Here is a 26439-nt window from a genome sequence, read left to right as displayed (position 1 = left end):
ATAGTAATGCCACCACTGTGCCCCCACATGGTAATAATGCCCCCACTGTGCCTCCACATAATAATGCCCCCACTGTGCCTCCACATAATAATGCCCCCACTGTACCCCCATTGTAATCCCACCACTGTGCCTCCACATAATGCCACCACTGTGCCTCCACATAATGCCCCCACTGTGCCTCCACATAATGCCACCACTGTGCCTCCACATAATGCCACCACTGTGCCTCCACATAATAATGCCCCCACTGTGCCTCCACATAATAATGCCCCCACTGTGCCTCCACATAATAATGCCACCACTGTGCCCCCCATTGTAATCCCACCACTGTGCCTCCACATAATGCCCCCACTGTGCCTCCACATAATGCCACCACTGTGCCCCCCACATAGTAATGCCACCACTGTGCCCCCCACATAGTAATGCCACCACTGTGCCCCCCACATAGTAATGCCACCACTGTGCCCCCCACATAGTAATGCCACCACTGTGTCCCCACATAATGCCACCACTGTGTCCCCACATAATGCCACCACTGTGCCTCCACATGCCACCACTGTGCCTCCACATAATAATGCCCCCACTGTGCCCCCCACATAATAATGCCCCCACTGTGCCCTCACATAATGCCACCACTGTGCCCTCACATAATGCCACCACTGTGTCCCCACATAATGCCACCACTGTGCCCCACATAATGCCACCACTGTGCCCCCACATAATGCCACCACTGTGCCCCCACATAATGCCACCACTGTGCCCCCACATAATGCCACCACTGTGCCCCCCACATATTAATGCCACTACTGTGACCCTCACATAATAATGTGACCACTGTGCCCCCCACATATTAATGCCACCATTGTGCCCTTTACACCGTAAAATGCCTCCTTTCTGTTCTCTAGATGGTAAAATTTCCCCCTAGAAAATATTAATGCCCTGTGTAAGTGCCCAAGAAAAGTGCCCACATATTGCTCCTAGAAAGTAATAGAGCCCCCAGTGTTCCCGTAACGGTCACAATGGACATGACGGAGGGACAGAGGGACAGATGGACGGTGGGGAGGGGTCTCACAGCAGGTGGGGGGTCTCACAGCAAGTGGGGGGGGGTCTCACAGCAGGTGGAGGGGTCTCACAGCAGCTGGAGGGGTCTCACAGCAGGTGGGGGGGTCTCACAGCAGGTGGGGGGGTCTCACAGCAGGTGGTGGGGGTCACAGCAGGTGGTGGGGGGTCACAGCAGGTGGTGGGGGGTCACAGCAGGTGGGGGAAGGTGAGAGGTGGGAGAGGGGCAGCAGATGAGGGAGGGGGGCAGCGGCTGATGGGGGAGGCAGTGGCAGATGGAGGGAAGGCAGCAGATGGGTTCAGTGCTGCTGGATCAGGGGCAGTGACTGCTGCAGCCGGCGGCTGATGGATGGGGGCAGGGGCAATGGCGGCGGCTGAAAAAAGACAGTGTCTTTAAACTTACCGATCGCTCCCCTCACCTTCCACGGATGCTGGAGTGAAGCTGAGGGGAGTGGTCACCGGCCCCAGATCCACAGTGATTGGAGAGATCGGTCACAAGGCCGATCTCTCCAATCAGAGCTGGGGGCGGGTGAAACTGAGGTCACCCAGCTCCAGCCAACGATCGGTGCTACAGCTGCACTGATCAGGGCTGGATTTTTATGTTTCAGCCATTTTCAATGGTTGGAACATTACAGTGGCTGTGATTGGCTGACGAACGCCGCTCAGCCAATCACAGCCTCCTTAGGTCCAGGGAGGAGACACCACCCCTCCTGAGGTCAGGCAGAGGGCCCCTCCTCCCTGAATCTAAGGTATTTGCAGCGATCACAGCCACCGGGGCCACGATCTCGCCATGACGTACTGGGTACGTCATGGGTCCTTAAGCACCAGGGAGCTATGACGTACCCAGTACGTTTTCAGGCTCTAGTGGCCCGATCCCGCTTGGGGCCCCTGTGCGACTGCAGGTGCTGTCAGTGCAACGTCCCCACCCACCCCCTGCCCATGGGGCCCGGTGAGCAGAGAAATGAAAGGGGAGGGGCCCGGGCTGTCAGCGTGTCCAGGCCCCGCCTCCTGCTCACTGCACGACCAGCCCGCCCTGCGCAGTGTACTGTTAACGGCCCCTGCGCTGGGGCTCGGGGAGCAGAGGAATGAAAGGGGAGGGGCCTGTCAGCGTGTCCGGGCCCCCCCTCCTGCCTGCTGCTCACCGGGCCCGCTAGTGCTACAGAAGTTCCACTAGTAATGCCCTGATCGATGCCCTGCCGCAGAGGTTAACTATATCGGCGCGCGCTGTGCAGGCTGATATAGTTAATGGTATCGCAGCTCCAGGTGGGCCCCCTCTGAGCACGGGGCCCGGGGCGGCCGCACCCTCTGCCCCCCCGCTAGCTACGCTACTGGTTCTTACCCTTAGGCTATGTGCCCACGGGACTCTGTATCTGCGGATTTTTCTGCATCAAAATCCGCAGCTTTCCCCCGGAATCCGCACCTTTTCATAGGTGTGGATTTGACGCGGATTTTGTTGCGGATTTTGCAATTTTTTTTTAATGCAATTGAATAGGCAAAATCCGCACGAAAATCCGCAACAATAATTGACATGCTGCAGATTTTTCTGCACGAAAATCCGCACGATTTCCGCTGCGGAAAAATCTGCAGCGTGGGCACAGCATTTCCCAAATGCCATAGAAATGGCTAGGGAGTAGCTGTGCTGCAGATTTCTGGAAAATCCGTGGCTTTTCCGCGAGAAATCCGCGGCAAAATCCACGCATTTTCCACAGCGTGGGCACATAGCCTTATACATCATCCGGGGTGTGTGGACTGGTTGGGGCACGTGTGTATGATCTGTAGCCTTAAGGAGGGGGGTGGGGGGTGGGATTGAGCTGTAGAGTGACATTGACCCCAAATAGTCGCACCTACGTCACAGAGAAGGTCCTGTCTATGATAAGGTGTCTAAAATGTGAGGACAAAATAATATAGGAAGTCACTGTGTCGTAATGTTGTCTGGACCCTGCTCCAGTGACGTCTGCTTCTATCACTGCTGTACTGACTCTGTGGAGAGCACTTAGTGATAGAGAAGGTGGAGATGATGGAATCAATAAGCAGCTCAGGTGCCACACAAGCGAGTAGTAAAAGCGTCTATCTAGAACATTCCATGTGAGCTTTCCTTGTATCTCTCACTATTATATTATTACTTTCACAGCTTTGAAATCTGAGTAAAGATCTGAAGAATACCAGTGCTAAAGCCATAATGGCGAAAGGAGAAAGTGATGTGCGGGATGGTGAGCGATGCAAAGAGGACATTCTTACAGGTAACTGCCCCGGTGAGGAGTCACCACTAGTGTTGGGTGGACCCGGACTGTAAAAGTCTGGATCCGCACGGTTTCAAAGGTACCCAGGTACCAGACCCTGGCCCAGGATTCCAGATATTGATCCGGATCTGGGACTGGGGGGAAAATGAATAAGGGAAAAATTAAGAAAATAAGGAAGAAGCAAGTGCTTCATGCTTACGAAGGCTCCAGCATGGCTGTACACTGCTCCAGCTGCCTCTCCTTCACTTCCTGGGCTGCTCATCATTGCTCATCCATATGCACTGCTTTTCCTGCCCATCGGCCATCCTGGCGTGTGTAGCACCCCTGCGGTATCAGGTGCCACAAATGTAACGTGGAAACCCAAACCCTGGAATATCCGTGCCAGTCAAGACACCAGCACCTTCAGGCCACATACACAACCCCAATTCCAGACTGGGAGACTGCCTAGCAACAGGTAAAAGGGATGGGCACTGATTGGATAGTTGCAACCCAATCTGTAGGGAGAGACCCACCAGCAAGGGGAGGGGCCAGTGGTCAGTTGGGAAGTTGGCGGGAAGAAGTAGTGAGTGAGAAGAAAGTGAGTCTGTTAGGAGTAGGAAGAGGAGAGTTGAGAGTAGTAGTCGGAGGAGTGAAAGAGAGAAGTAAAGAAAGAAAGGTGTAGCAAGACCTGCAGTAACAACGAAACGCTGTAACAGGAGTGAGGGACTGTGGAGTAAGGAACCAGGACTCCAGGGACCGTGGGATACCCGTGGAAATGGAATACTCCAGGAAACGCAGGGCGCCTGTGGAGGTCTGGAACCTAGGCTCACAGGACTCAGCACGAGGCGGGGTGCAGACCGTAGGACAGTGGGACACTTTATGGTCAACTGTTAAATCTGCCAGGAAAGAAGATCTCCAGGGTCCATCACCAACCAAGGGGAGCGGGAACACCTGGAACCAGCACCAACAGGTCCAAGCACTGAAACTATAATACTGGTGTGGACTGTTTCCTTATCGCCTCCGTACACTTACACAGACGGTCCCACACTACATTCCCCATCATCCACTGCTAGGGCCTGGCCCTGCTTGCGCAGGGCCCAAAACACCTAAGCTGCATTACTCCACCAGCCCCAGCAGGACCCTGAAGCGGCGGCTTTAAATAACATAGTCTCGCACCGCAAGTGGCGTAGTCGAAAAACTCCTTATTTTTATTTCTCCTTTTTCTTTTATTTTCATCCCTTTTTATTCGGACCGACCCCCAGAGTCACGCAACCGGGCATCGGCCGCGACCACAACTGTCCTCCACACTGTGCACCACGCACCCGAGACCAAGTACCCCACTGCCCTGGGGTGTCACATGTGTGTGATTGGTTGCAGTCAGACGTGCCCCCAGCCTATGTGACAGCGTCTGACTGGAATCCATCACAGGCACTGTCTGGGTCACTATCACTGTGCAAAAATAAATAAAACAATTGGTCTAGGGCCCCCCATTTTATGATACCCAGCACAGATAAAGCATAGTCAGTAAGGAAAAAAAAAAAAAAGAAAAGGAACAAGACTTCAGCTTACCCTAGGCAACTGCGCTCCAGAACTTGCAGGTCCTTGTGATCCTCCAGGCTGGCCAGGCTGGTGTATAGCTGGGAAGGAGTTAAGAGTGGATCCAGCACCTCAATCCAGTATATTAAAATATAAAAAATGAATTAGATATTTAAAATCCAACGGATCCAAAACTTAAGAGAACACGCATAGGGGCACCTTACGCGTTTAATAAATAAAAACAAGTCCTTAGTCATAGGTGACTATACATACATCAGACACGTTTTAAATACTCAAAGGCAAACTCCCAAATGAGCACAAGAGGACAAGAAACGCCCAAGCTCTGCAATGGGGGCAGGGTGAAGCAAATCAGCTGAAAATGTTATAAACTGAATACTGACAGCTAGCAAGAAACATGCATTTTTCTATTTAAGTTTAATTTACTACATATCCACGCATATATACGCATGTGTCCCCATGCGCCCATAGAAAAATAATTGAATTTGATATAAGATTAGCAAGAAAAAAAAATGACTTTTTTTAAAAAGCTATGCAGAGGCCAAGTGGATTATGAAACTGGATGCCCGATATCCCAATGATCTGAATTATCGCTCAGACCTGCGGTATATACTATGATTTTGTATCGATACATGTGCGCAGGTATACATGCATATATGAGTGTCCATATGCGGTTATCTCATTATAATAATTTTTTATTTCAAATTTATATGCAAATATATATATTTTTTATATAAATTTGAAATAAAAAATTGTCTCTTTCCAGGTCTGTCTCCTTCCAGGTCTGTCTCTTTCCCTGTCTATTTATGTCTGTCTCTATCTTTCTGTTTCTTTCTCCATCTGTCTCTTTCCCCGTCTGTCTCCTCGTCTCTTTTCCTGTCTTTTTCCCTGTCTGTCTCGTCTCTTTTCCTGTCTCTTTCCCGGTCTGCCTGTCCCTGTCTCTTTCCTTGTCTGTCTTTATTTCTCTGTCTCTTTCCCCGTCTGTCTCTATCAAGGTCTGTCTCTTTCCTCATCTGTCTTTTTCTGTCTCTCTGCCTGTCTCTGTCCCTGTCTGCCTGTCTCTGTCCCTGTCTGCCTGTTTCTTTCCCTGTCTGTCTCTTTCCCTGTCTGTCTCTTTCCACGTCTGTCTCTTTCCACGTCTGTCTCTTTCCACGTCTGTCTCTTTCCACGTCTGTCTCTTTCCACGTCTGTCTCTTTCCACGTCTGTCTCTTTCCACGTCTGTCTCTTTCCACGTCTGTCTCTTTCCACGTCTGTCTCTTTCCACGTCTGTCTCTTTCCACGTCTGTCTCTTTCCACGTCTGTCTCGGTCTGTCTCTTTCACTGCCTGTCTCTCTCTGTCTCTTTCCCCGTCTGTCTCTCTCTGTCTCTTTCCCCGTCTGTCTCTCTCTGTCTCTTTCCCCGTCTGTCTCTCTCTGTCTCTTTCCCCGTCTGTCTCTCTCTGTCTCTCAATCCGTCTCCCCACCGACATCTTATTACCTCACACATAAGCTTCTTGTACTAACAATGTTCTTTGTTCCTATAGCAACCAACCACAGCTGCTATTAATAACCTGTAGTTCCAGGCGCTATTCACTTTAATGGAGGCAGGTTTTTTGGAGAGTAACTGTAAAGAGCAGGGTTAAATTTTCCTGTCAAAACATAGTCTATGACGTTCCCTAGGTCACATGAGGCGTCTGTGCAAAATTTCGTGATTGTTAATGCGACGATGCAGATTCCTTTAGCGGACATACATACATACATACATACATACATACATACATACACACACACACACACACACACACACACACACACACACACACACACACACACACACACACACAGCTTTATATATTAGATTATTCAGGATACAAGCAAAGAAATATAAATCAAACTATCCAGGCAACAACTAATCACAGGCGCCAGTGAGCAGGGAAAGCAGTGCATATGAAATGAGCTTAATGCACAGTGCATATGAAGCAATATGCATAAGCAGTGCATATGAAGTGAATGCGCACGGCCTGGGAGCAACAAAACAGGCACAATATGAGCACCTCCTGCACTCTGTGACATGACTGATGGGGTACTAGTGGTCCACTTGCGATAGCCACTGAAGAATAGACATAATTTCCTCAGCCCACACTGGGGTATGTAGTATGCAATCCAATTATTTGTTATTATTCAAGCAAGGTCAGGCTACAGACATGTAAATAATAATGTTAATGCGAACATATAAATGTACTGTTGTTCGCTGGCTCTCCTAAATCCTCCATCAACAGAAACATTTGGGCCATGGGCAGAGAGAAGAAAGATGCTTCCATATCCCTAATCAATGCTTGTTGCAGGCCAATATTTGCTTGTGTAATAAACCCTTAGACCATGTTCAGTATTTGGACAGTGTGTTATATTAGTGATACGTGACCTGTGTATGTTTGTATTTGCCGAGTTTGGCCGGACTTTAAAAGAAAAATTGGTTCGGAACCCGAACTTGACCCCGAACATCAAACCCTATGCAAGTCAATGCATAGGGTTTGCTGTAAAATAGTTTTATGAAAGGGCTAAGGGGGCTGAAAAATAAAGCAAAATGGGCAAGATTGCCCTGCAAAAACAAATTGACGTGCAGTCCCGCCTGTTTTTCATAACCACTGCAGGTAAAGCGGACAGATAGGGTCAGCAACTCTTAGCTGTCACCTTCACCTTGGCTACTTATCAAAAATAGAGGGGATCCCATGCCATTATTTTGAATTATTTAAATAAATAATTTAAAAAAAATGATGTGGGCTCCAGCCAAGGTAAAGCAGACAGCTGGAGGCTGGTGTTATCAGGCGGGGGGAGTGGGGGGGAAGTTATTTGACTTTTCTCAACCTGAAAATAGAAGCCTACAGCCACCCCAAAAGTTCCACATCCATTAGATGCACCGATTCTGGCGCTTCACCTGGCTCTTCCTGATTGCCCCTGTGCGGTGGCAATTGGGGTAATGGTTTTGAGGTTTGTGTCAGCTTTGAATTTACAGCTGGCATGAAGCCCAGGGGTTAGTAATGGATAGACGTGTATCAGACTCCCCCATTACTAACCCAGCATGTATAAAGAAAAAACACACAACCAGAAAAAAAAGTTCATTTGAATAAAGACTCCACTTATTAACTGAAAAGGAAATCCTCAAAGTTCTGATGTAATCCAATGGAGTAATGTCCCACAACCCCCATCAGTTACTATGGAGCTACGTTCTCAGAACGAGGCAGCACAGAATTTCTCATGAGCAGTAATGTCAGTAACTTAGTGATATCGCCACTCGTGAGAAATTCGTTGCGGCCGTTGACTGGCAGTGACCTATGGAGCTTTCTTTTGAGAATGTTCTCAGAACCTAGCTCCAAAAGAATTGATGGACATCATGGGACATTACTCTTTTAATTACGCTGGAACTTCCAGAATATTTTTTTATTAATAAATTGGTGAATGTGGGTAGTCTTTATTCAAATAAACTTTACTTTCCCTGCTTGATTTTTTTTTTTTTTAACTATGCTTGCCGGGGTAGTAATGGGCGGTGTCTGATAGACATCTATCCATTACTAACCCCTGAGCTTGATGCCAACTGTCAATTCACAGTTGACATCAGCCCCAAACGTATGACCCTGATTACCACCGCATCAGGGCAATTGGGAAGAGGTGGGCAAAGCGACAGAATTGGCACCTCTAATTAGTACGCCACTTCTGGGTTGGCTGCAGGCTACTATTTTCAGGATGGGAAGGCCAAATAACCATGGGCCTTCCCACCTTGATAATACCAGCCCCAGCTGCCTGCTTTACCTTAGCTGGTTATCAAAAGTAGGTGGAACCCACGTCATTTATTTTTTTTCTTTATTGCACACAGCAGTGTACAGGCAACCTCCGCATGCCATAAACTTTGTTGATTGGCTGCGCACATCCCTATTTTACATCAGTATTTGTAAGACAAAACCAAGACTGGGTAGAAAGTATTATACTTTTCATCTGATTGTTCCACTCCTGATTTTTGCTTTCAAATACGGATCTAAAATACTTATTAAATACTAAATGTTTGAATGTAGCCTAAGGATCCATTACACAGGCAAATATTGGTTCTTAAAGAAAACATGTCATCTACATTTACATACAGATATGGTGGTAATTTGAAGGAAAATTGTATAGAAATGATCTTGGGCTGTTTTACTAGGAGTGAGTCTATTGGGAGAAAATGAAGTTATATCTTCCCTGCAGCCACTTGTATACAGTCAGTGAGGTGGTGCATGAAGCTGTAACAGTCACTGCTCAGTGACAGGTGATTACTACTTCCTCTGAAGACTTAAAGTGAGCGGCTGTAAGGAGAATATAATTTCATCAGCAGACATCGATTGATGATAAAGTTGTTTGGAGATTATTACCTTTAATTTTCATGTAGCAATGACAGTTTGTTTCCGTTCTATTGTGCCTTTTTGTATTATTGCAAAACATCCTCTATTTACACAAAGGGGATGATACATTGCTGACAGCCATAATTTTTATGCTCGTATAAAATATGCAATCAATGACAAATGTTTTACTCTGTCACTTGATGTTTGCACTGGCCAATGATCGGGAATGAACATTAGTAAAATTGACTCTTTGTACAAAATCATCACATCATGTAAATGACACTTTATTTAGTTAATAATAGAACCTTGCAATTTGTATCTGATTTTTTTTTTTTCATTTTTCTTACATTTTTATTATTAAATGAATAAAAGTTTTATTTTGTTCAAAAATCAAATCTTATTCTTGGCAGATGGCCGTACCAGACGCTCCAAAAGACGTCCCGTGTCTTCTAATTTTAAGACAGATAATTGTAACATTGCACAAGATACATATGAAGAGCATGCCAACACCTCAGCCCCTCACACCAAAGGTCTATCACCTGATCCTTTAAAAGTGCTATTTCCTAATTCATCACAGACTGTTGAGCAAAAAAAAAGTCACAGAAGTGTGAAAAATAAAAATGCACCCACAAGGAAGAAGCTGTTTCCATGTTCAGAATGTAAGAAATCTTTTACTACAAAATCTGATCTTGTTCTACATGAGAGTGTTCACACAGGAGAGAAGCCATTTTCATGCTTAGAATGTGGGAAATATTTTACAAGTAAATCAAATCTAATTACACATGAGAGAAATCACACAGGAGACAAGCCATTTTCATGCTCAGAATGTGAGAAATGTTTTCTATACAAATCTCAACTTGTTAAACATGAGACAAGTCACACAGTAGAGAAGGCATTTTCATGTTCAGAATGTGGAAAATGTTTTACTACGAAATATGATCTTGCACGACATGAGAAAATTCACACTGGTGAGAAGCCATTTTCATGTTCACAATGTGGAAAATGTTTTATTTACAAATCTCATCTTGTTAGACATGAGAGAAGTCACACAGGAGAGAAGCCATTTTCATGTTCACAATGTGGAAAAAGTTTTAATTACAAATCTCATCTTGTTAGACATGAGAGAAGTCACACAGGAGAGAAGCCATTTTCATGTTCAGAATGTGGAAAATGTTTTACTACGAAAGTTGATCTTGCTAAACATGAGAGAATTCACACAGGAGTGAAGCCATTTTCATGTTTAGAATGTGGAAAATGTTTTACTACGAAATCTTATCTTGTTACGCATAAAAAAATTCACACAGGAGAGAAGCCATTTTCATGTTCAGAATGTAGAAAAAGTTTTCGTCAGAAATCTCATCTTGTTATGCATGAGAGAATTCACACAGGAGAGAAGCCATTTTCATGCTCAGAATGTGAAAAATGTTTTAATTACAAATCTGAACTTGTTATGCATGAGAGAAGTCACACAGAAGAGAAGCCATTTTCATGTTCAGAATGTGGAAAATGTTTTACAGGTAAATCAATTCTAGTTAAACATGAGAGAAGTCACACAGGAGATAAGCCATTTTCATGTTCAGAATGTGAGAAATGTTTTATGAGCAAATATCATCTTGTTATACATGAGAGAAGTCACACAGGAGAGAAGCCATTTTCATGTTCAGAATGTGAGAAATGTTTTATGAGCAAATATCATCTTGTTATACATGAAAGAATTCACACAGGAGAGAACCCATTTCCATGTTCAGAATGTGGGAAATGCTTTATTAACAAATCTCATCTTGTTATGCATGAGAGAATTCACACAGGAGAGAAGCCATTTTCATGTTCAGAATGTGGAAAATGTTTTACTAAGAAATCTCATCTTGTTATACATGAGAGAAGTCACACAGGAGAGAAGCCATTTTCATGTTCAGAATGTGAGAAATTGTTTTCTTCAAAATCTCATCTTGTTATACACAAGAGAATTCACAGAGGAGAGAAGCCATTTTCATGCTCAGAATGTGAGAAATGTTTTATTTACAAATCTCATCTTGTTGCACATGAGAGAACTCACACAGGGGATAAGCCATTTTCATGTTCAGAATGTGGAAAATGTTTTAATACGAAATCTGATGTTGCTATACATGAGAGAATTCACACAGGAGAGAAGCCATTTTCATGTTCAGAATGTGGGAAATGTTTTTCAGAGAAATCAAAATGTGTTAAACATGAGAGTAGTCACACAGGAGAGAAGCCATTTTCATGCTCAGAATGTAAGAAACGTTTTATTAACAAATTTCATCTTGCTAGACATGAGATGATTCACACAGGAGAGAAGCCATTTTCATGCTCAGAATGTGGGAAAAATTTTAGAGCTAAATCACAATTTGATCGACATCAGAGAACTCACACCGGGAAGAAACTATTGTAATTCTTTATTTACCAAGGAAAATTTTTAAAATCTAACATTTTACTTTTTGTGAATATTTCAACATATCCCAGTGTAATGGTCAGTATTGTATGAAGATATCCAAAACAGGAATCAAAATGGTGTTTGGACTGTGTACCGCACCCATGTCTGTACTCAGACATCATAAGACTCTTGTGATTCATGCTGATTTAGCCTAATATAACATGATGAAATACATATATCTAAGAAAATGCTCTTTTTGCTGCTTGACCAATAGAAGAAGTGTATGTATTCTTGGATTCTCTCGAAATGGCTTCTTATATTATCCTGTACTTATTTAAAATAAAGCAGACTTCTTTTCTACTTAGACCCGTCTTTATCTCTGGCCTATGTAGATATATCGTATGCATGCCTGACATTTGACTCATGATTTGAAATGCAGACTGTTGAAGACGTGGATGCATCCTTGAATTGCATCACCCCAAATTCCCCCTTATCACCAAGTATTCTGAGAATTGTTTTTCCTGACATTTACTTTCTGTACGTAATAAATTTCAATCAATGTTTTCCGGTGTCTTTCTTATAAAAATTTGGGAAATGTTACAAAAAAATGAAATATGGGCAATTTTCAAAATTTGAATGTTTATACTTGTAAACCAAATTGTTATACTACGTAAAAAAGGATAAATAATATTTAGAAAAATATATACTTACTGTGCTAACATTCATATACAATTACATAATGTAAGTGATTAAAATATATAGTGGCTACCTGTATATGCTTAAATATATTTACAAAATACTAAGAAGATAAAGACCTGGAATGATGGATTAAATATTAGTCTCCAACCAATGCAGGTACCAATTTAAATAATGTAAATTGATAAAAATTGTTTTTCTAAGGATATTTGAATAATTGCATAATAATTCCAAGTGTGGTGAGGGTGAACCCTTTCAATTCCTTGCATGGAAAAACCTGTAGAATCTGAATTGTTGAATTGTGTACTGTAGTAAAATGATAGGAGATTGCAGACACATTGCGACTTTAGTTCCTATATCGGGCAGATGTCTCCTGGTTCTAATTTTGAGAGGGCTCGTGGTGCATCCTATGTACTGTAACCTGCAAATATTACATGTGTCCAAATATATTACATGGGACAAATTACAGTTAATATATCGGAGCACTTTGTAGTTTTTGCCATTAGAAAACAGCATGAAGGATTTGATATTTTGCATTACAAAGCAGCAGGTACAGACAGAATCAGACTGGCTACCAGAGGAACCTCCAGTAATACCAGGCCTGGCTGTGGTTACCTGCATTGAACTGAACCGCAATCGCTGGAGAATCAGTCGGCACTCGCGGTTCAGTCCTGCAAACCTTGAGTTCAGTCCAGGCTGCACTCCGGAGCTCAGGTGAGAGCTCTGGAGTTCAATTCAGGTAACCGCAGCCAGGACTGGTATTACTGGAGGTTCCTCCGGTAGCCAGTCCGACACAGGGTACAGACTTTGTATCCGCACCTGTACGACCCTTTCTGTTGCATCCATGTTGTTTGTTATTCCTTTCTCTGAAAATAAACTTGGAGAAACTACATTTCCTATTGTCTTAGCTCTGCGGAACACATCCAATATCTGAATCTTGAGAAAAAAATCGGATCCTGGTACAATATAGGTGTAACGCCTGCCTGGATCCACAGACTCAGATGGGCTGTAAAGGGGAGGCTAGAGGGAAGCCACTCACCAAGTAGGACCCCCAGAACCCTGAAACCCTTTAACCCCTATACAGGGATTTGGAATTACACAGGGAACTGGAGATCACTACCTGTGGAAGGCTGCAGTCCGATGAGAGTAGTAGTCAGGCAGGGTCAAACCAGGAATTGCGGAACAGGGACAGAATCGGCAGGCAGTGACGTAGTCAGCAAACGTAGCAGAGGTCAGATCTGGGTCGGGCAGCAAGGTACAAAAACAGTAGGCAGAAGGGTAGTCAAAACACGCAGAAGTCAACACAGGAATCACCAACAGAATAGAACGTAACAGGAGCCAGGAAAATCAGAACTATATCTGGCAGTAATCCTGTGACAAGAGGGGAAATAAGAAGGGTGTGGTGTCTTCCCATTGGCTGTAGCTGAACGCTGGCAACTTCAGCTGGAAGACACATGCCACCCACAGTCAGGCAGCGGTACTGCAGATCCCAAGCTAACCCAGCCCAGTAGATGATCGGAGCCTGCGCCCACTGGTGCCGCTGGCATCGACTTCTCTCCCATCACCAGCACCATCCACGGCAGGAACACGGCGTCGCCTGGCGATCGGAGCAGAAGTCGCTGGAGCAGACTCCGGTAGTGACGTAACAATAGGTAGAAATTTGCAGGTGATATTGTAACCAAAAGGAAAATCAGTGCTAAATGTGATGGAGAAAATGAAGTGTTGTGGAGAAAGATTCTACTTTTTGTTATATTCCATTGTAATACTGTTCATATAGGCATTTACATTTAATTCTTAAAAAATATACCTGTAGGTGAATTTGTGTTTTGTTTTGGGTGGCAAGAACTTGCTAATTAAACTACATTCACACGACCGTCCCATATTTGCGGTCCGGAAAAATCGGTCCTGTTTTTCCATGGATGCATCCGTGTAAGGCTATGTGCGCACATTGCGTTCTGTCCCTGCAGAAATTTCTGCAGCAATTTGAACAGCACACGTGTGCTTCAAATCGCTGCAGAAAGAGTCCGTAATAAAAAAAAAAGCCGATTTCATGCGCTCTGAGTGCAGCCCCTCCCATAGACAGAGCGGGGGATGAATGCAGAGAGCACGGAATAAGTGACATATTACTTCTTAGAATGCGCGCTTCGGGCAGCAGCCGAAGAGCTGCGCTCTAATAAGCCACGTGCGCACATCTCCTGCATAGTCTTCATAGATTATGCTGGGGACGCAGGACGCATGCAGTTACGCTGCGGTGCAGATTGCAGCCTAACTGCATGCAATACGCACATGTGCGAACATAGCCTAACATCCGCATCTGTTCTGTATATGGTCCATGTGCCATCCTTTTTTTTTTTCGGACCTCAAACAAAACAAAAGAACAGAAGAAGTGTTACATACAGTGAAAAGCTAGAAAGATAGATAATAGATAGAGAATAGATATAGATAACAAAGACATTTATAATGTCCCTCTCCCCTGCATATTGTAATCTTGCACCCTTTAGTGCCTTTCAGGTGGCACTAAAGGGTGTTTAGCCTTGTACTTAACCAAAAAATAAATAAAAAACAGCGTGGGGTCCCCCCTATTTTTTGTAGCCAGCTAGGGTAAAGCAGACAGCTGCAGCCTGCAGACCACAGCTGGCAGCTTCACATTGGCAGGTAATCCAAAACAGTGGGCACCGCACGCTCTTATATTAAATTAAATAAATAATTTAAAACAAAAATCGTGGGATCCCTCAAATTTGATCACCAGCCAAGGTAAAGCTGACAGCTGTGGTCTGGTATTCTCAGACTAAGGAGGTCCACGGTTGTTGAACACTTCTCTAGAAATAGCAGGCCGAAGCCGCCCCAGAGGTGGCGCATCCATTAGATACCCCAATCCTGGTGCTTCTCCCCAACTTATCACATTGCCCTGGTGTGGTGGCAACTGGGGTAATATATGGGGTTGATACCAGCTGTGTAATGTCACCTGGCATCAAGCAATGGCATTAGTGATTTTTTTCCCTGAGGAAGGAGACGGTCCTTGTCTCTGAAACGCGTTGGAATGCTGAAATAAAAAGAAACTTCTTCATTAATCTTGCATCAGTGGTTTTTAGCGCGGCTAAAACCCGTTTTCCTTTATTTTATTATATACCATTTTCCACTATTTACGGGGCCGCTGCTTAAACCACGCTGACACTCACATGCGATTCAAGGAGTTGTGACTGGCACAACTCTATCAGGTGAGTGTACCTATTCCCTTCTTATCATTTCACGTTATATCGGGTAAGACCCTATTGCGCCTTTTGTCTCCCCACTTCTAGCACCTGCAATTAGTGATGTCACGGCATCTATCAGATACCGAACATCATTAACCCAGTCAGTAATAAAACAAATAAGAAAAAAAATGACCAAAAAAATTTTTATTTGTGAAAACAAAACACCAACACATTCCCTCTTTCAATTTATTGAAAAGAAAAAACAAATCTGGGTCCGACGTAATCCAATAAGGGGGTCCCACGACGATCCATACCATACTCCCTGTCCCAGTCAGTGAAGAACAGAATGTTCCTCATTGGCTGAGAGAGCAGTGCAGTGACCTCAGATAACATCATTAGGGCAGGCCAGGTCACTGCAGGGCATGACGAGAGCAGACATCATGAGGTTAGCTAGGTACATTACCTGCGATGATGAACGCCGCTGAACTCGGGAGGTCAGCGCTTGTCACTGACTTCTATTGTCCACCGCGTTCACAAGCGAAGTATCGCAAGCTGCCCGTAATGTTACCGCTAGTCACAGCTTCAGGTCGCCTGCGAGACTTGAAGTGAGAACGCTGCAGGAATGGAAGTCAGTGACGAGCGCTGACGTCAGGTGTACAGCGGACTTCAGCAGGTAATGAACTTAGCTAACCTACAGATGTCGGCGCTCATCACAGCTGTTGACACACTGCTCAGCGAGCAGCTGCAGAGCTGGCGGTGGAGTGGGACACAGACTGCAGGGGCACCTGATGGAAGCCACACGGAAGTGCTTCTGTGTTTCTTCCGGTGATTTTTCGGACCCATTGACTTGTGTCACAGGCCGCAATTACAGAACAGAATAGGACATGTTCCATAATAACAGAATGGATACACGGACTCCGACATGTTTTCTGTTTGAACTGAAAAAATGTACAAAAAACTAAAAGTTCAAATCACCCCCCCCTTCACCACATTAGAAATAAAACAAAAAAAATACGGGAGGAAAAAGAGGGGTGCATCTTAAAATCCAAATGTAGCTTACCGGGAGGTGGAGAATGGGTGCTGTGTTGGTTACCGTGTGAGCTGCGGTGGGGGCTGTCTGTGCCAGTGGCTGTCTGTGCAGAGGGCTGACTGTGGGCGGCTGGCTTTGCCGGTGGCTGGCTGTCTATCTGTGTGGGCGACTTTCTGTCTGTGCAGATAGCTGTCTTTTTAGGTGGCTGGCCTTGCCGGTGGCTGTCTGTCAGTGCGGGCGACTGTCTGCCTGTGCAAGCGGTTGGCTGTTTGTGCGGGCGGCTGGCTGTGCAGGCGGCTGGCTGGCTGTGCGGTCGAAGGGCTGTCTCTGCAGGCAGCTGGTTGTGTGGAGCAGGGCGGTGGGGCAGGTGTCCCAGATGCTCTGGCTTCAAACAATGGGACCCGATGTTGGTGCTCACACAGATAGAGCTCTTGACTTGTCATTGAGCCAAGCACTCCAACTGCGCACACGCCGACTCTGGGCGCCATTTATTTGAAGCCCCCATTGTCGACAGAGCATCTGTGACACTCACTGCACCGTCCTGCTCCACGCTGTCAGCACAGCCCCCACTGCAGCCAGCACAGCCCCCACCGCAACCAGCACAGCCCCCACCGCAGCCAGCACAACATTTGCAGCATTGACCTACTCCAGCACTGCCCCTGCCTTCTATGACCCCGCTCCACCACCGCTGCCGCACCCCTGTCCGGTAAGACACCACCAGAGTATAAGGGGGTGGCGGGGGTGTTTTCAGCTCTGACCCTGAAACACTATCACATGAACCCAAAAGCTGCCTAAGACCTGCTGTGATAATATCTCCCGACATACTACCCTATTGTAAAATAAGCTAAACCCAAATGTGCATGTATCGGTGTGCAAGATGATGGCTCACAGCCCCCAAAAGAGCGTCCATCGCACAACAACGGCATCCCCCCAAAGAAACAATAAAATCCATCCCAGCACCTGCCATAATACAGCTTCTGGCTGCACACTTTGAGTGAGAACCGGGCACCTGTAAGGCTATGTGCGCACAGTGCGTTTTTCACGGCGTTTGTGCGCGTTTTTAGGTGCGTTTTTGGCCTCAAAACTGCAGGACTTTGCTTCCCCAGCAAAGTCTATGAGTTTTCATTTTTGCTGTCCGCACACATCTGTTTTTTTTACCTGCGTTTTTGAGTTAAAAAAAAAAAAATGGACATGTCAGTTCTTTCCTGCGTTTTTCTGCGTTTTCCCCCCATGCAATGCATTGGAAAAACGCAGCAAAACGCAGAGATCAAAAACGCAGCCAAAACCGCACCAAATCGCGGCAAAAACGCATGCGTTTTTGATGCGTTTTTTCGACGCAGGTGCGTTTTTAGCGGCCAAAAACGCACAAAAACGCAGCGTCAAAAAGACGCAGTGTGCGAACCTAGCCTAAGGCTATGTGAGCACGCTGCAGTTTTTGTTGCATTTTTGGTGCAGTTTTGTTGCCAGAAAGTTCTGACTTTTGACTTCCCAGCAAAGTCTATGAGAAGTCAGATTTGCTGTGCGCACGTTGCAATTTTTTTGTCTGCAGTTTATTTGTCACAAACTTCATACAAAAAACTGCAGCATGTTCTATCTTCTTGCATTTTTGGCTTGCTTCTACTGAAAAAAAAACGCATAAAAAATGGGGAAAAACGCATAAAAAACGCACCATTATTACAAGCGGAAAGGATCGCTGAAACACGTGTCGGGGCTTTGCGGTACACTTTGGAGCTTTTACAGATCACTTAAGGTATCATTTTCCTTGCAATTTAAATAACTGTTAAAATCTTTTTACATAGGATCATTATACCACAACCTTATTTATATATGACATAAGATTTAGATACAATTTTGCACTGTGCACTTTGTCATATATTAGGGATTGACTTTTTAAGTGATCTTGGCATTATGCACTTTATTTTCCTAGTAAAACCGCTGCTATAATTTATGGGACATTTTTTCCTGCCTAATATTTATATGGATTTGTAAAATATTTATTTTAATTGTTGAATAAAAATAATAATTTTAATGATATTTGCACCATCATTCCCTTTATTTATTTAATTCTACCGAATTTTTTATCTGAAGGTATTTTTGATATTTAGCGTGCGAATATAGCCTAAAGAAAACAGAACACCAGCGTGCTGCTCAACTCTACCAGCAGGTGGCACCAAAACAGCAGCGTCCACATATCCTGCAAGAAGACATTCTCCAGCAGCCCAGCAGATGGCGCTGGAACTCGCCTTCTGCCAATGATTACTGCTCCAGTAGCCCTTTGGAAGATCCAGCCTGTAGGGAAGGAAAACTTTTCATCCAAGGACTGCAGCAGCCTGAATAGTTGAGTCAGCCATTACTATTGCCTGATCTAGCATATTCTCCTGGGTGCCAGACTAAAGTGCTGATGAGAATTTGTCAAAAGGCTCCTGCCTCCTCTGATCATTGCTTCTGCAGATTTCTTTCTTCCTTTGTACCCTGTAAACTGACCTCCTGCCGTGATCTTTTACCTGATGGCCCACTTCTGCTCCACTGACTGCAGGACTTAAGGCTACTTTACACACTGCGATATCGGTCCCGATATCGCTAGTGTGGGTACCCATCTGTTGCGCGACACGGGCAAATCGCTGCCCGTGCCGCACAACAGCCGTCACACATACATACCTGTCCGGCGACGTCGCTGTGACGGGCGAACCGCCTCCTTTCTAAGGGGGAGGTCCGTGCGGCGTCACAGCGACGTCACTGAACCGCCGCCCAATAGCAGCGGAGGGGCGGAGCTGAGCGGGACGTAACATCCCGCCCACCTCCCTCCTTCCTCATAGCGGCCGGGAGGCAGGTAAGGGGAGCTTCCTCGTTCCTGCGGCGTCACACGCAGCGATGTGTGCTGCCGCAGGAACGAGGAACAACCTCGTTACTGCTGCAGTAACGAGATTTGAGAATGGACCCCCATGTCGCCGATTAGCGATTTTGCACGTTTTTGCAACGATGCAAAATCGCTTATCGGTGTCACACGCAACGGCATCGCTAATGCTGCCGGATGTGTGTCACATATTCCGTGAGCCCAACGACTCCGCATTAGCGATGTCGCAGCGTGTAAAGCCCGCTTTAGCTCCCCATACTTCCTAGGTGATCTCCCCTTGGATGAAGGTGAGGAAATGCTGCGCCTCTTGTGATGAGGCTATTGGAGGCAGATGGAGACTCTGGGCCCTTGTAGGTGGAGGGTGCCCTGAGCACCCATTACAGCAGCAGGCTGTACCTGTATACACACAGGTACATGTAAGGCTATATTCACACATTGCTTTTTGTTGCTCTTTTTCTGCAGCCAAAATCTGATCTCTGTGCAGTAAAAAAAAAAAAAAGCTGCAGTCAAAACACAGGTTTTTCTGCACCAAAAAACGCAACCTGTGGCCAAAAAACACACCAAAAATCGCATGTGTGGAAGGGTTCGGCCGGTCTGGCATTATTTATTTTCACACATCGGTAGGACATTCAGTTAGTACAGTAAAAAGCAACTTTTAATTTGCATAAAACTCATGAAAAACTCAATGTGTGAACATAGCCTAATGCTGCCTGACTTCTAATGCAGCCAGAAACTGCTGTAGCTCAGACATGATGTGTCGCCAATAGTTCTCACAGTAAAATAACGCACTAACCTGCTGAAATCTTGTATATAATCCCCTCATCTAGTATACCCACCCATGAAAGTTACCTTACTGTCCCCCAATCCTCCTTTTTTCTTGTCCCCATCAAGCTCTAAGCCCTCTCCGCCGTCTTTCATGAATGCCCTGCGTTTATCCTGCGTCTGCGTCCACAATCATCCCTTGGTGTTTTAGCTCCGTACGTCCCACGGTCAGGGCCACTTCTTTGTAGCCCACCTGGGTCATAGGGAGCCCATTGGCCGCAACAATGGTCAGGCTGTCATCAGGGGGGCCAAGTTCACCATCACTCCAATACTGCTAGTACAATGTATATGGCATAGTGGTTACCTGTGACCCTGTGTCCTATAGGGCCATAGTCGGGACGCCGTCCACCGCCAGAGGAATGATGGGGCGGGCTCCAACGTACCGGTCTCGCCAATCGGGGGGCCATTGGGGTCTACTCCTGAGGATTGGCCCTTGGCCCCAGGGGTTGCTCGTTTAACGGGAATCGCCTGGAGTAGTGGCCAGGCTTGTTGCACCTGTACCAAATAGGAGGCCCATACCGCGAGTCGTTGGTTCTTCTCAGCTGCATCCAGGGGACGTCCTCTGGGCTGTCGGCGAGCTGGATCTTCCCTGGGGGCTTGACTCTCGTCGGAAGCTGGAGTGCGGCTAGGATCTTGGCAAGGTCTCCATCCATGCGGAGGACCTGGGCAGCCAGTTCCTCCATCATCCCGACGGGCGCTGCAGGGGCCGGTAGAGCCAGGAGAGGAGGTGCCACCGAGATGGGAGCGGTTTCAGCCGGCCATGGGGCCGCCTCAGGAGTGTCAGGTGTTGGGGCTTGCAGGGCCGTTCTTCCAATACTGCAAAGTCCAGGTCGGGGTGTTCCAGGGCCCACAGCCGTAGCTGCTTGCGGTCTTCCGTGGACCCCAGCCCTTGCAGAAATTGTTCTACTAGCATCTTATTGCTGTCCACATCGTTAATGGTGTCCACCCGCTTCAGCGTACGGAGGGCTGTTTGCAGGCGCAAGGCATAGTCTCTTATATTATCCGCAGGCCGCTGTCGGCGCTGATAAAACTGCATCCGCAATTCCGCTTCCATTCGGGTCTCAAAAGCGGTTTGGAGTTTCTCAAAAATGGTAGTCACTGAGGCCCGGTGAGTGTCGGTCCAGGTCTCCGTCTCCTGCTCAGCCGCGCCAGTTAGCTGCCCTAGCACTACCGCCGCCCGTTGCCTGCCAGTCAGGGCATAAAAATCGAGGACCGGGCTAATCTTTTTACGGAATGCCTGCAAAGCATCAGGCATTATTGCGGTAGCCAGGCAGCACCAGGTACATAGGGCAGGGAGATCGGCATTACCTGGGCGACCGCTGGGCCCGCGGCCTCCCCCGCTCCTGCGGCCGGAGCAAGGGCTGCCCCATTTCCGTCTTCGGGCGCCGCCGCGGCTGCGACCGCCGCTGCGACCGCCGCTCCTCCCATGGCTCCGTCAGGCGCAGACATCTTTTTCCCGCCCCCCCCTTGGTTCTTTCTAGCACGTCCTTCTTCTGCGGGCGGGGCTTCACTTTCGCGCCCTCCCTGCTTGGGGAAGACGGCTCCAGCGGGAAATCTTCACGCCCAAGATGGCGGAACTTCAAATTTTTAGGCCGGACGCCGCCGGTGGGGACCGCAAGGCGCACTTCTACCGGTAGGTAGATTGGTTCTAATCCTGTTTGTGACGCCAAGTTGTTGCGGGCGGAGGGGCCGCGCTCGCTACGCTCGGGTCCGGGGTTGCTGCTGCTCGGTGGCTCGAGCGGTGGGCCGGACCCGGGGACTCGAGCAGCTCTCCTCGCCCCCGAGTGAAAAGGGCTGTTGGGTGTTTTTTTGGGGAGATAGTTTGTAACGCCACCCACGGGTCGTGGTGATGGTAGGCACCACCGCTGCTGGTAAGGGGTCTCCCGGGAGCGATGGCGGGGAGCAGCTTGGTGTTAACCCCTCCGTGGGTAGGGGTCGGTAATCCCGGGGCCCGGTAGTGGACGGGGAGGCAGGAAGGCCGGGGTGCAGGGTTGCGGGGGCAGCTCGGCACGATGCCGGATGGCACTGTTGTACTCACTCAGGCACAGATTCACAGAGTCTCTGGTAAACCAAACGGCTGGATGGACGGGTCCCGCAGCCGGCTACAGTGTCTTTGCTCTCCCCGGACAGGATGATGGTGGCTGTCTTTCCCTGCACCACTGTGAATGTATTGACTCCGATGGTTTCCCACTGGTAGTCCGCTCGCCGGCGTGTATGTACCGAAGGAGCCCGTTTTGCCCGCAGGCGCTGGCCCTTGGATCCATAGCCTCTGGCGGTGGCTTTTTATCCTCACTGTGTGGACTGTTGCCTTCTGTCGGGTCTTGGGTGTGAGTGAACCCCTGGGGTCCCGGTCACTATCGGATTTGACCTTTTCGGCGGATCCTAGCCTGGTCGGGGTCTGATGGCCCTGCATTTGTGCTTGGTACAGATCTGCTCCCCGGCTCGGTACCGGCGGGCCACCGCCCGTCCCTGGTCCTACGGTTCCGCCGACCTGCACCACTCCTGCAGACGGCCACCACCGTCTGCCGACCTTGCTGTACGTGCCTGGGCTCCTACCCAGACACCACCAGTTTCTCTTCCTCTCTACTTCAACTCCAAAACAAAACTCTGTCTACTTTTCCCGCCTCCAGGCCTGTGAACTCCTCGGTGGGTGGGGCCAACCGCCTGGCTCCGCCCCACCTGGTGTGGACATCAAGCTTGGAGGACGGCAACAAGGATTTTGTTTCACTGTTGTTGCCTAACCAGGGGAGGGGGGGTGTGAGATGTTGTGTTAGTGACTACCTGGCTAGTCCAGGGCGTCACACAGGTACGATGTTGTTCGTCGTTCCTGCGGCAGCACACATCGCTATTTGTGACAACGCAGGGACGACGAACATCTCCTTACCTGCATCCACCGGCAATGAGGAAGGAAGGAGGTGGGCGGGATATTCCGGCCGCTCATCTCCGCCCCTCCTCTGCTATTAGACGCCTGCCGTGTGACGTTGCTGTGACGCCACACAAACTGCCCCCTTAGAAAGGAGGCGGTTAGCTGGCCAGAGCGACTTCGCAGGGAAGGTAAGTCCGTGTGACGGGTGTTAGCAACGTTGTGCACCACGAGCAGCAATTTGCCCGTGTCGCAAAACCGACGGGGGCGGGTATGCTCGCTAGTGATATCGGTACTGATATCACAGTATTTAAAGTAGCCTTTATCAGCAGCCCCTCGTATTATCTGTATATAACATCTGATGTATGTACACATAGTGTTACATCCAGTATACAGGAGAATACAATACTGGGGTGTGTGTGTGCGTGTGTGTGTGTGTGTGTGTGTGTGTATATAGAGATATATATATATATATATTAGTGTATTTTATATGAAATATACACAGTGACAAGCAAAAGGGTAACAATGTTTAGAAATTTTGACTTTCAGGCTCCATATCTCACCATCCACTGCGGCGTTGAGCGTGAGACAACCTTAATTTTATAGCCAATCATCTTGTCTATCTCATACATAAATTTAACTTGCAACTAGTGATGGGCAAACCTGAACTATACATGTAGTGTTCATGCACGACCCCGAACACTGACTTGACAGAGACATCTGTACCGCCCCGGGGCTTGGCCGGCTGTGCGGCCCGAGGGCAAGGCTGTACTCACTATTACAGACACTCTGGAGTCTCTGGTGAACCAAACAAGATAGTGGACGGTGCCCGCAGCCAGCTGCGCTTCTCCCCTTTTCAGGTTGGTGGTTTCCGCCTTTCTCCTGCACCTCACTTTTGGTAAAATGGTGACTCCTATGCCTGAGCAACGGTAGTCCGCTCCCCAGCTTTGTGTGTGCCGGTAAAGCCCGTTTGCCCACAGACGCGGGCCCGTGGGATCTCGATGCCTGGGCGGTGGCTTTCTATCCCTCTGGTTGGGCGGTTGTCTTCAGTTGGGTCTTGGGCGGGAAAGGACCTAAAGTCCAGACCCCAATCAGTGAATTTGACTCGGTCCAGTGGCTTCTGGGCTTCGTACTGGGTCTGAGTACCCCTCCTGGTGCTCCGGTTTCCAATCGGTTTCCCGGTTCGGTACCGGCGGGCCACTACCCGGTCCCGGTCCCTTACGGTTCCACCGGCTGTAGTCCCAGCTCCTGCAGGCGGCCACCACCACCTCCTGGCCACAGGGTATCCGGGCTCCGACCCAGATCCCTGACAGACGTCTTCTCTCCCTACTCCTCTCCTTTCCTCTCCCTTTCACTTCCAAAACTCATCTGTTGTGTTTTCCCGACTCAGGCTATCCGAACTCCTCGGTGGGCGTGGCCAACTGCCTGGCTCCGCCCCCTAGTGTGAACGTCAAGTCCTGAGAGGGGTGACTCAGGGTTTTAAGGTTGGCTGCTGGTACCTTTTTAGGGGAAGGTGTTTGTGTAAGGGACTAGCTGGACTACCTGGCTAGTCCAGGGCGTCACATTCCCCCTTGGTTTAATGCAGACCGTCCGCAGGCTGCCCGTCCACCACCGGTTTATTTTGTTGCTTTTAACTGAAAAAGATATAACATATTTACATTTATAATAACTTTTGTACAATTTAAGCATATTTTTAAATCTTTCCTTACAGGAGGCACATTCTTTAACCGTTGCAAACATAAAACATTTTTATTAATAACGGTAACGGGACCGGGTCCTTCCACTTGCCCACCCAAACAAACCTAGCCTTGGTGCTGCCCCTAAGAAACGGGCAGCACCCCTCTTCCCCAGTCCAGGAACGGGCCCAGGTTTTGCATTACGGGACGGGTACAGAGTTCCACACCCGGCTGTCTCTCAGGGGCCCCACGTCCAGGGCACCCCTGGACCCGGAGGATCGCCACCGGTTGTATTGGTGACGGGGCCTCGGCCATCACTTTCCCTCAGGCCCATCCTCCAATCTGCCTCTCCGGAGGCTGTGAGATGGGGCAGCCCGGTCCAGAATTATTTACAAGCCCAAAAGTTTATGGGTGGCCTGCTAGTTCTCAGCCGTGTTCATTTTAACCCCTTAAGGACGAAGCCAGATTTGTACTTAATGCCCAGGCCATTTTTTGCAATTTTGACCAGTGTCCCTTTATAAGGCTATAACTCTGGAACGCTTCAATGGATCCCGGTGATTCTGAGACTGTTTTTTCGTGACATATTGGGCTTCATGTTAGAGGTAAATTTAGGATGATTTTTTTTATTTTATTTGTGAAAAAATCTGAAATTTGACAAAAAAAATTAAAAATTTTGCAAGTTTCAAACTTTTAATTTTTATGCCCATAAACCGGAGAGTTATGTCACACAAAATAGTTAATAAATAACATTTCCCACTTGTCTACTTTAGATCAGCGCAATTTTTGAAACAACATTTTTTGGGGTTAGGAAGTTAGAAGGGTTCAAAGTTCATCAGCAATTTCCCATTTTTTCAACAAAATTTACAAAACCATTTTTTTAGGGACCACATCCCATTTGATGTGACTTTGAGAGGCCTGGGTGACAGAAAATACCCAAAAGTGACACCATTCTAAAACCTGCACCCTTCAAGGTACTCAAAACCACATTCAAGAAGTTTATTAACCCTTCAGGTGCTTCACAGGAACTAAAGTAATGTGGAATGAAAAAAAATAAAAATTAACATTTTACCTAAAAATGTTACTTTAGCACTAATTTTCTTACTTTTTCAAGAGGTAACACCAAAAATTGGACCTCACACTTTGTTACCCACTTTCTTATGAGCGCGCCAATACCCCACATGTGGTCAGAAACCTTTGTTTGGGTAAATGGGAGAGCTCGGAATGAAAGGAGCAATATTTGAATTTTGGAAAGCAAAGTTGGCTGAAACAGATTGCGGGCACCATGTTGCTTTTACAGATCCCCTAAGGTACCTAAACAGCAGGAACCCCCCTCAAGTGACCCCATTTTGGAAACTAGACCCCTTAAGGCTTCTATCGAGGGGTATACTGAGCATTTTGGACCCACAGGTACTTCACAGATTTTGATAACGTTACTTTGTCATATTGAAAATTGTAATTTTTTTCTCAAAAATGTTGCTTTAGCATCAATTCTCTCACTTTTTCAAGAGGTAATTCCAAAAATTTGACCCAAATGTTTGTTACCCACTTTTTTATGAGCGCGGTGATACCTCACATGTGGTCTGAAACCTTTGTTTGGACAAATGGGAGGGCTTGGAACGAAAGGAGCAATATTTGAATTTTGGAAAGGAAATTTGTCTGAAAAAGATTGCGGGCACCATGTTGCATTTGGAGGACCCCTAAGGTACGTAAACAGCAAAAAACCACCAC

General features: G+C 47.1%; 1 protein-coding gene across 1 annotated transcript in view; it reads left to right on the top strand.

Annotated features, from left to right (window-relative positions):
- The first annotated feature begins 3073 nt into the window (after positions 1 to 3073).
- LOC142246683 (uncharacterized) overlaps positions 3074 to 26439 on the top strand; it is a 232881-nt gene continuing 209515 nt past the window's right edge. Inside the window, exons 1-3 of the mRNA XM_075319749.1 lie at positions 3074 to 3098; positions 3210 to 3299; positions 9592 to 11590. Of these exons, the coding sequence (XP_075175864.1) occupies positions 3074 to 3098; positions 3210 to 3299; positions 9592 to 11590 (2114 nt within the window). The remainder of the gene's footprint in view (positions 3099 to 3209; positions 3300 to 9591; positions 11591 to 26439) is intronic.

This window comes from Anomaloglossus baeobatrachus, chromosome 7 (assembly GCF_048569485.1).
Source record: "Anomaloglossus baeobatrachus isolate aAnoBae1 chromosome 7, aAnoBae1.hap1, whole genome shotgun sequence".
Classification (NCBI taxonomy): Eukaryota; Metazoa; Chordata; class Amphibia; order Anura; family Aromobatidae; genus Anomaloglossus; species Anomaloglossus baeobatrachus.
Note: the sequence above shows the minus strand (reverse complement) of the source record. Positions and strands in the feature narration are given on the sequence as shown.